This window comes from Vulpes vulpes, chromosome X (genome assembly GCF_048418805.1).
Source record: "Vulpes vulpes isolate BD-2025 chromosome X, VulVul3, whole genome shotgun sequence".
NCBI lineage: Eukaryota > Metazoa > Chordata > Mammalia > Carnivora > Canidae > Vulpes > Vulpes vulpes.
The window spans coordinates 30,707,705-30,718,971 of NC_132796.1; the positions used below are offsets into that span (position 1 = coordinate 30,707,705).

General features: G+C 40.7%; 1 protein-coding gene across 1 annotated transcript; it reads left to right on the top strand.

The window, feature by feature from the left end:
* Window positions 1-9,341: 9,341 nt before the first annotated feature.
* MAGEB16 (MAGE family member B16) lies at window positions 9,342-10,340 on the top strand. Its single transcript, XM_025997376.1, is given in 1 exon segment — window positions 9,342-10,340. A coding segment is annotated over 1 exon segment (999 nt).
* Window positions 10,341-11,267: the final 927 nt, after the last annotated feature.

Here is an 11,267-nt window from a genome sequence, read left to right on the forward strand (position 1 = left end):
TATGGTAATTTACAAGTTGTATTTAATTTATTTTTTATTAAAAAGTTATTTTTATGTAATCTCTACCCACAACGTGGGACTTGAACTCACAGCCATGAGTTCAAGAGTGGTGTGCTCCACTGGCTGAGCCAGCCAGGTGCCCCTATTTTGTTTAATTTTATTTTCATACCTTTTGTTGCCACAGATACAAGCATATTTTTGCATTATAATATTATAGCCGCAGTCTTTATAAGTACTTTTGTTGATTTGATAATTTATCATTAGATTTTCTTCATCTACATTCTAATCACCTGTTCATGATACTAGCTTTGTTTCTTATTTTCCAATCTAAATCTCGTTGATTTATTATATTTCCATTACTTCCCTATGTAGTATCTTCATTAAAATATTGAACAGAAATGGTGATAGAAGGCATCTTCATCTTCCCAGTTTTAAAGTAAAAGCTCTCAGTGATTTGATATGTAATATATTTATTATGGGTTTTTTCTAGATATCCTTTATCTAGTGCGATAACAAATCTTTTCATTATGAATGAATACTGATTTTTATAAACCAGTCTAGCGATTTAGGTATTATTTTTTTCATTTAATCTGTTTTAATGTGGTGTTCCCTTCACTTATGTGAGTTTGAAAACTTTCAGAAAAAAGTTTTAAAGTAGGTTCTTAATCTGCTTGGAACTAGAATTCCTATTAAATGTAAGGGAGTATTTTAGTTACATTTGTTTTTAATATGAATATCAAAATGTACCACTGTATTTTCTTATTAAAAAAAGTGTTTTTTCCCCTACTTCTCTGAGTAGCTAACTTTTAATAAATCAGGACAAGATATAATGGGTCTGTTTTGGAACATGCTATTCAGTTCTCTTAGTCTATTTGTCTACACCTGCATCTATACCACAAACACTTATTACTATAGTATTTTTGTAATCCATAATATTACATCTTTCTTTGTCAAAAGTATATTAACTATTCATAACCATTTGCAAGTAGATTTAAATTTTAGAATCATCTTGTCAACATTCACACAGAATGCACATGTATATAAATATTTACATGTAAAAATCATGTGGCCTTATTAAGGATGAGAGATTACAGTCATTAATAGATTAAATTTGAGGAGAATTAACACGTTTACATAATTAAATCTCCATCTAAAAACATATTTCGCCATTAAGTCTTTAGTAATTTCAATAAATAATAGCTATGTAATTTTCCCATAGAGTTCTTATACTTTTTATTATATAAATATATATACACATATATGTATATTTAGGAATCAGGTATTTATTATAGTAATTTACAAGATATTCTTTATTTAATTTTGTCTTTATACTGTGTTGCTACAAAAAAGGTGTCTTTTTGTTTATTGATGTCATACCCAGCAATTTTATTTAAAAACATTTTTATTTATTTAATAGTTTTTCTTTAGTATATTTTCCTTATATATACTTTATTCATATTTAATTATACTGGCATTGTTTCTTATTTTCTGGTTTCTATCTCTATGATTACTGTGGAGGTCGAGAAAAATTAAGGCCATTCCACCTCAAGTTTAGCACTAGCACAAGTACAGCCATCTTAGGCCCCTGTGAATAAGAGCTGAACTTTACAGGAAAAACTGCAGAATGTCCTCAGCAGAGAATCCCATATCAGAAAGACAACAGAGCCCAAGCCAGTGGCAGAAAGCCCCATATTAGAATGAGAACAGAGCCCAGGCCAGTGGCAGAAAGTCCCATATTAGAATGAGAACAGAGCTCAATGCCCTTGAAAGCCCCATATCAGAATGTAAACAGAACTTGAGAAATTCCTCCACCCCTTCTGAAAATCCCCTAGACCAGACCAGCTGTAACCCACTTCGGGGTCCAAGTCCCTGCTCCGCTGTGTCGGGTATACTTGGACCCAAGTTCCAGCTTGCTAATAAACCCTCGTGGGCTTGCATCGGTGTCGGCTCCTTGCTGGTTTCTCGGATTTGCAATCTTGGGCACAACAATTACTTCTGTTTCCCATCACTTTCTTATGTAGTGTCTTTATTAAAATGTAGAATAGAAATGGTGATAGCAGGCATTTTTGTCTTCTCAATATTAAAATAAAAGGTTTCAAGTTTTCCACATGAGGTAAGATTTTTACTCTAGGGATTTTTTTTGTAGATACCCTTTATCTACTTTGAGAACACATCTTTCATGATGAATTAATAGTGATTATTTTTATGCAACGTTTTTCTCTATGAATTTAAATATGATGTTTTGAATTGACCTGTTGATGTGGTAGGCCAGTCTTTGACCTATTTGTCTTCAGATTCATTCTTCACTTTTGCTCTGTTCTATACACAATTTTTAGGCGTTCCAACATTAAGATGCCAATTCAGTTGAGCCAACAGGAGAACCCAGAGGAGATTAGAGCCCAAGATGAAGGGAATGCCTCCAAACTTTTCTCTTCCCTTTGCATCAGGTAGCTTCTGCTTTAATTGCTACATCTTGATTCCAACCTTTATCATGTTAGCCCACCAAGGTCGCAGATCCTGTTGATTCTAACCATCTATGCTCCAATAATAGTATCTCCTATATTTGTACCTCTAAGCTAAATATGAGAGTGACTTCCACAAGTTACTAAGCATTGGTCTCCTTGACTACCCTCTTTGACTTCTACATCATTTATATAACCATTTTTCTGCATTAAATGCCCCCTGATTTATATATTTAGACTCACTGGAGTTGATTGTTAGAGTTAGCTGATTTTATTTATTTTTTTAGCATTTCAATATTTAATTTTGGGGATGGTTTTCTTCCGAAGCTATTAAATCTAATCACATTTAGATTTGAATGGCTCTGCTACACAAGCAGAAATCCGAAAATTCCCTAAAATGTGCCCGTTCCTACGTAACCATTGTAAGAATCCGGTCAAACCCCAAAGCATGCCCTCCAGTATCCGTGAAAGGGCGATCCGGGTGGAGGCCGGGGCGGAGGCCAGGGCGGAGGGACGAGTGGAGGCCCGCACCAACAGGAGCAGGGCCGTGGGCACCACCAGCCGGCTGCCCCTCCTCCCGCCTGGGGCACACCCAGCGTTCCCGGCCGCTCCCTCCGTGAGGGGCCTGCGACCAGTCCCCTCCCAGAGCTCAGCAGAAGCAAGAACCCGATCGCTCGGCGACCTGCCTGACCCTCCACCTGGCCAGCGTCCAAAAGAGGTCTCTTCCAGGTGCTCCAGCCACTCCTGTTAACTGCTTTTAAATCAAGTTGTCCTTAAATTTCTCAAGAAAATTCAACTCTGTCCTAGCATTCTTTTTTACAAGTTTTAATGGCTCCTCTATTATTAATACACAAAACAAAATAAAGATGAGATGAAATTTCATCTAAACCCAGCTCTGTCTTTCCCATCGTCTTACAGCTTTCTCAAGAAAATTTTCTCCACTCACTAGTGTTTACATGCAATGTAAAAATTTTAGGATTGTAAGTTATATGCTCCATTGGACCAATTACCTAAGGCAGATCGGTGGTATTAAGGTATATTATACCTAAAACTAAAACAGGTTTTTTTTTTTTAAGGCACATATTAAATATCTAAACAGTTTGGGGTACCTCCGTGATGCAGTAGGATGAGTATCCAACTTTTTTTTTTAAAGATTTTATTTATTTACTTGAGAGAGAGAAAAGCAAGCAAGAGCGAGAACACAAGCAGGGCGAGGGGCAGAGGGAGAAGCATACTCTCCATTGAGAGGGAGCCCGCCCAGTGCAGGGCTCAATTCCAGGACCCCACGATCATGACCTGAGCCAAAGGCAGTTGCTTAACCAACTGAGCCATCCAGGCACCCTGAATGTCTGACTCCTGATTTCAGCTTTGGTCATGATCTCAGGGCCATGAGATCGAGCCCTGCTCCAGCTCCATGCTTAACACAGAGTCTGCTTAAGATTCTCTCCCTCTCCTGCCACTCCTCATCCTCCCCATTCAGGCATGGGTGTGTTCTTTCTCTAAAAAAATTAAAACAAACAAACAAACAAACATATATTTCAAAATGCTAGAGGAAAAAACTAAACTTAAAGTTTAAAGAAGAAGGTGGGGCACCTGGGTGGCTCAGTTGGTTGAGTGACTGACTGACTCTTGATTTTGACTCATGTCATAATCTCAGTGTCATGGGATCAAGCTCATGCTGAGCTCCATGCTAAGCTCAGAGTCGGCTTGTCCCTCTCCCTCTGCTCCTCCCCACCTCCCCGTTCTCTCTCAAATAAAATCTTCAAAGATTAAAAAACAATGAAGATAAATATAAAACCAATAAACCAATAAGTTAGAAGATAGTAGAGCCAACTGACAGATGATTTTTTTTAAAGATTTTTTTTATTTATTTGAGAAAGAGAGAGAGCATGAGTGGACAGAGGGGCAGAGGGAGAGAGAGAGAAGCAGACACCTGCTGAGCATGGAGCCCAGCATGGGGCTGGATCTCACACCCCAAAACCACAACCTGATCTGAAATCACAAGCTGTATGCTTAACCCACTGAGCCATCCAGGCACCCCAACAAATGCCATTCTTAAAAGAAAGATCTTTATGACAGATAATTTTATAAGTATTATCAGTTACAAAAGAAAGAAATAGAAATAAGTGGTATTTGTTAAATAATATTATGTAAAATATAGGTGCAGAGGTGATTTAAATATTATAAGTGAACGCTAGAAATATGCTATAAGAATATCTCAGGATAAACAAAGTGCAGACAAGGAAAGATTTCTACCTGAAGAATTTCAAGTAATAATTAAAAAAAAAAAATGAGAGAATGAGAGAATTATCATTCTATAGTCCATAATGGGGAACAGGTAACCATGGTAAGTAGCAGAGTGTCAGGATACAAAAAGGAAGATACACATACATTACATATCTCCTAATGGAAGTCTAAAGCATCACCTCTGGAGTGGTCTTGCCAAACAGCAAACATTTTGATCAAAAAAACACAAATCTGGGGCAGCCCGGGTGGCTCAGTGGTTTAGCACCGCCTTCAGCCCAGGCGGTGATCCTGGAGACCCGGGATCGAGTCCCATGTCAGGCTCCCTGCATGGAGCCTGCTTCTCCCTCTGCTTGTGTCTCTGCCTCTCTCTCTCTCTCTCTCTCTGTCTTTCATGAATAAATAAAATCTTTAAAAAACCCACAAATCTGATCAAGCTTCTAATTGAAATTATTGATGATTGTTATGCTGCCAGGTAAACAGGGTACATTGTACTGTTTTGTGCAATATACTATATTTTTGAGAATTTCTGTGAAAAATGATTTATTTTAAACGTCATACTTTAAAAATCAAATACTCGGGGCACCTGGGTGGCTCAGTCGGTTAAGCATTTGCCTTCAGCTCAGGTCATGATCCCAATTCTGGGATCAAGCCCCACATTGGGCCCCTTGCTCAATGAGAAGCCTGCTTCTCTCTCTTCCTGTGCCTGCCGCTCCTCCTGTGCTCTCTCTCTGTTAATAAAGTATTAAAAAAAATAAAAATCAAATACTCAAGTGAAAATGCTACCTTTTAGCAAAATGTAAATTACAAAATAGTTCAATATAAATTGAACATTTTATCAACAAATACAAATCGAAACTATTCCAAAGACACCCTCAAGAAAATTAACAAGGCAGGAAACAACAAATGTTGGAGAGGATGCGGAGAAAAGGGAACCCTCTTACACTGTTGGTGGGAATGTGAACTGGTGCAGCCACTCTGGAAAACTGTGTGGAGGTTCCTCAAAGAGTTAAAAATAGACCTGCCCTACGACCCAGCAATTGCACTGCTGGGGATTTACCCCAAAGATGCAGATGCAATGAAACGCCAGGACACCTGCACCCCGATGTTTATAGCAGCAATGTCCACAATAGCCAAACTGTGGAAGGAGCCTCGGTGTCCATCGACAGATGAATGGTTAAAGAAGATGTGGTCTATGTATATAATGGGATATTCCTCAGCCATTAGAAATGACAAATACCCATCATTTGCTTCAACATGGATGGAACTGGAGGGTATTATCCTGAGTGAAATAAGTCGATCGGAGAAGGATAAACATTATATGGTCTCATTCATTTGGGGAATATAAATAATAGTGAAAGGGAATAGAAGGGAAGGGAGAAGAAATGGGTAGGAAATATCAGAAAGGGAGACAGAACATGAAGACTCCTAACTCTGGGAAATGAACTAGGGGTGGTGGAAGGGGAGGAGGGTGCAGGGTGGGGGTGAATGAGTGACGGGCACTGAGGGGGGCACTTGATGGGATGAGCACTGGGTGTTATTCTATATGTTGGCAAATTGAACACCAATAAAAATAAATTTATTATTTAAAAAAGACACCCTCAAAATGAAAGGAATAGAAAAATAGACAAGAAGTAGGAAAAAATGTGAAGAGAAATAATATTCAGTGAAAATATGATCATCTGCAAATGCAATTTCACATGACATCAGAAAATCAGGGGCTTTCAAAATCATTCATCGCAATCCTTTCCATGCAGAAAGTAAATTTTTAGAACAGAATTTATGTAAAAGGCCAAGTCTGACTGGTGAAGAAAAAGAACAGATAGTGTGATTTTTCTGAAACAGCCCACCACCGGTCCTGGTCTCTGCTTGTCTTATGCTGCATCTTTCCCATTTCACATTAAGTCTGGGGCGTGACCAAATCCAAACTGTGTAAGGGTTGCAGTAAGTACACTCAAAGAGTTTGCTGGGATGTGACATTTCTCATGAAGCCTTAAATGAAAGAGAAAGAAGCCAAGAAGAGAATTCCATGAATGAAGACAGACAAATATGGGAACAACTGAAATGCATGTTAAGAGATGAATGGAGGGATCCCTGGGTGGCGCAGCGGTTTGGCGCCTGCCTTTGGCCCAGGGCGCGATCCTGGAGACCCGGGATCGAATCCCACATCGGGCTCCCGGTGCATGGAGCCTGCTTCTCCCTCTGCCTGTGTCTCTGCCTCTCTCTCTATCTCTCTGTGACTATCATAAATAAATTAAAAAAAAATTAAAAAAAAAAAGAAATAAATTGACTTCATGTTTAAAAAAAAAAAGAGAGAGATGAATGGGGGTGCCTGGGTGGCTCATTCGGTTAAGTGTTTACCTTTGGCTCAGGTCATGATCCCGAGGTCCTGGGATGGAGCCCCACATCTCCCTCTCCCTCTATTGCTCCCTTTGCTTGTGCTTACTTGCTCTCTCTCTCTCTGTCAAATAAATGAATAAAATCTTTAAAATAAAAAAAAATGAATGAATAAAAAAGATGTGGTATATATACACAATAGAATATTATTTATCCATGAGAAATGATATCCTGCCATTAGCAACAACATGGATGGACCTTGAGCACATTAAGCAAAGTGAGATAAGTCAGAATGAGAAAGAATAAAACAATATGACAACACTTGTATGCAGAATCTAAAGAAGTCAAACCTGTAAAACACAGAGTAAAATGATGTTTATCAAGGGATGGAGGCAGAGGGAAACAAGATTAAGGGTATAAAGTTGCAGCCAGGAATAAATAAGCCATAGAGCTCTAATGCACAGTATAATGGAGATACTAATACTGTACCATGACTATGCTGGGTAATAAGTAAAACATAGCAATCGTTTTACAACATATAAAACAGCAATCATATTACAACATATAAATATATCAAAGTAATATATTGCACACCAGAAATTTCCACAATGTTATATATTTTGAATTTATTCAATAAAAATATTTTTTAAAGTTTTTAAGTGAGGCCGGAGGAGACAAACAACAAAGATAAAGGGAGATCACACAGATGGGCCAGTGCCTATTTTCAGCTCTAAATATCTTCTGAGAGATTTCCTCAGTTCCTCTTCAGGGTTCTAGGGTCATGAGGACATTGGCATGAGAGGCGTGACCTGGATTCAACATAAGAATTAATTCCAAGACTGACAAAAGTCAATAGGAGGACGATGAAGAAGGACCGGGAGCAACCTCTACTTCCAAACGCCATAGTGCCCACAGCCCTGCACCTGCTGTTGACCCGGAAGAACCTAGGCTGGGGTAACCGGATATCGCGCTCCCTGACTTCCTCCTCAAGATTGTGGGCCTCGGCCGGTTCCAGCCAAGGCCTGCAGGATTCGATTTGAGGGGTGCAACCAAGTCAGCAGAGGGAGGGGTACTGGGTACTGCTTGGAATCAAGTAAGATAAGGGCTGAGAGGCAGCCCCACTGACGCAGGGGTTTAGCGCCACTTGCAGCCCGGGGTGTGATCCTGGAGACCCGGGATAGAGTCCCATGTTGGGCTCCCTGCGTGGAGCCTGCTTCTCCCTCTGCCTCTCTCTCTGCCTCTCTCTCTGTGTCTTTCATGAATAAATAAATAAAATCTTTAAAAAAAAAAAAAAAAAAGAGAGGTAAGGACTGAGGAGACTTCCTACCACAGAAATGAGAGGACTCATTAGACGAGAGCCCCAGTCCAGCTCAGGGAGTCCCCAGACCAGTATGTCAAGCTGACCTGCTATGCACTTCCTCTTTGGCATCTGATTGAGGCAACAGTATTTCTGTGCAAGGCTAAGAGTACCCTGACACATAAACGGCCCCCGAGTGAGTCCTGAGGGGACCATTCACCCCAAACAGTGGTGTACTCACTGAGCCTTGGCCAGTCTGGCAGCCCTGGGAGGTCTTGGGCAGGGGCAGCGGGAAGTGGTGCTGATGGACTTCTGCCTCCAGAGTCTGAGGGAGATGAGAGCTTAGTCTGCGGTAGGCAGTGTCCTGTCGACAAAGGAAAGAGTCTCAGACCCTGCGGGAGTCTCCCATAGGAATCCCTGCAAGGACCCCTAGTGAGTTCTCATGTTTCCACTGACCCTGGACAGAGGTTGTGGCACAGCATCAAGCACCTGTGGTCAGCTCTCAAATGTCTAGCAGATGAGGTGTCTCCTCACTTCCTTTCTGGGTGTCTCAAACACATGGAACCTTGACTGGAAGGTGGAAAGTCAGATAATAGATGACTGCAGGCACATCAACCAGTATTTGACTAGCACTTGTGAGGATTGTGGGACTGACCACTTGATGGCAGAGGGGCTCCACAGACCCCTTCCCCTGTTGTCAGCCCTTGGTGCCCCGTCAGCCCTTCTGGATGGCAGGCAGAGGCAACTTTTCCTATCCTTTGAGGCTCAAGAAGTTAAAGGATTTATTAAGTCAACAGGAGTCCCAAGACCTGGTAGTTGTCGTTGTGTTATGTCTGAAGGGCAAAGTCACTGCATACAAGTGTAGTCCCACAGCTCACAGGGAACCCTTGGGAGTTCAGCAGCTGAGGCCACTCACATCTCCTTCTTCCTCTTGGGTCATGATTCCCCATTGCCCCCTTTCCTATCCTCACTCCTATCTATAGCCACTCATAAAAGTCATCATGCCTTAGTGCCAAAAGAATCCACAATGCTTATGTGATCAGCGCTTTCAGACCTGTAGTGAGATCCAGGATATGGAAGTTGTATAGGTCTCCAAGCCTCTGGAAGAGACTGGTCTCTCCTCTCATCCTCTGATGCCTGGCAATTCAAAGGAGGCTTCTGATGCTGGTGTACCCAGTACCACTGAGAGTCCTCAGAGTGTCTGCTCATCTCCCATTGCCATCACAACCACTTCATCAAATGAATTAAACGAGGCCTCCAGTAGCCAAGAAGAGGAGGATACCACCTTGTGCGCTGGGCCAGACCCCAAGAATGTGCCCATAGATGCTCTAGATAAGAAAGTGAATTCATTGGTCAATGTTATGCTATTCAAGTATCAAATAAAAGAGCCAATGGCAAAGGCAGATATGAAGATTGTCATCAAAGAGCATGAGGACCACTTCACTGAGATCTTCCTGAGAGCCTCTGAGCATATGGAGATGGTCTTTGGCCTTGATGTGAAGAGAGTGGATACCACCAACCACTGCTATGATCTCTTCATCAAATTGGGCCTCACCTATGATGGGGTGATGAAAGGTGAACAGGGCATGCCCAAGACCAGCATCCTGATACTTATCCTGGGTGTGATCTTCATGAAGGGCAACATTGCCGCTGAAGAGGAAGTCTAGGAAGTTCTGAACTTGACGGGGATATTGTCTGGGAGGAAGCACATCATCTTTGGGGAGCCCAAGAAACTCATGACCAAAGAGTTGGTGAAGGAAAAGTACCTGGAGTACCGGCAGTTGGCCAACAGTGATCCTGTACAGTTTGAATTCCTGTGGGGTCCGAGAGCCCACGCTGAAACCACCAAGATGAAAGTCCTGGAGTTTCTGGCCAAGGTTCATAGGACTGACCCGAGTTCTTTCCCATCCCAGTATGAGGAGGCTTTGCAAGATGAAGAAGAAAGAAAGAGCCCAGGTCAGAATTTCTTCATGATCTGTCTCTACTTCTGTGGCCACTGAAATTCTAATGCCAAATCCAGCGATTTCTCTTGTTCCTAGTGAAGACTGAGGCAGGTTCTTTACTTTGTGTTTGAAAAAGGTCAGTTAGTGTTCATAGAATTTAGGTCTGAGGTTGGGCTGAAAGGAATACAGTATATATGTCTATGTGTTCCTATGTTCTACGTGTAACTTGAAAATTTATTCTTTTTTAATATATGTATTTGTCGAAATATTGTTTCTTTTGATATAGATTCAGTTAGCTTCAAAATCTCCAAGTTTATTAAAGATATTAGTCATACATTTAATGTTATAATGAGATTTTTAATAGTAAGAGCTTTTTTATTTTGTTAAAATGTGAAACCATCTTATTTTGTCATCTGAAATAACATAACATGGAATTCCTATAGATATTTACTGGAAATGTAAGAGTGATCAGCTTTAAGGTGGTTGGGTTCAGGATGCCTGGGTGGCTCAGCAATTTAGCGCTGCCTTCAGCCCAGGGTGTGATCCTGGAGACCCGGGATCCTGTCCCTGTCGGGCTCCCTGCATGGAGCCTGCCTCTCCCTCTGCCTCTGTCTCTGCCTCTCTCTCTCTGTGTCTCTCATGAATAAATAAATAAATATTTAAAAGAAAAAAAGATGGTTGGATTCAAGAAATACAGAACAAAAGATTGTCAATCTTATGGCTATCTTATACCTTTTACATATTTGTTTTATAAAATTCAATTATATATGCTTAACTTGCTTATGGATATATTAAAAATAAACCTCAATAAAATTAGACCCCATCCTCATTGTTCCTTTTATTCCTCACACCTTCATTGAACATTTGCTCTTTAGTAATCACCGCATTAGTCTTGGAGATTATAGCATTAACAATACCTACAAACTGCACTTATAATTTTTACTTCTAGGATCAGGAATCCTATAATTATAGTGGGATACCTTC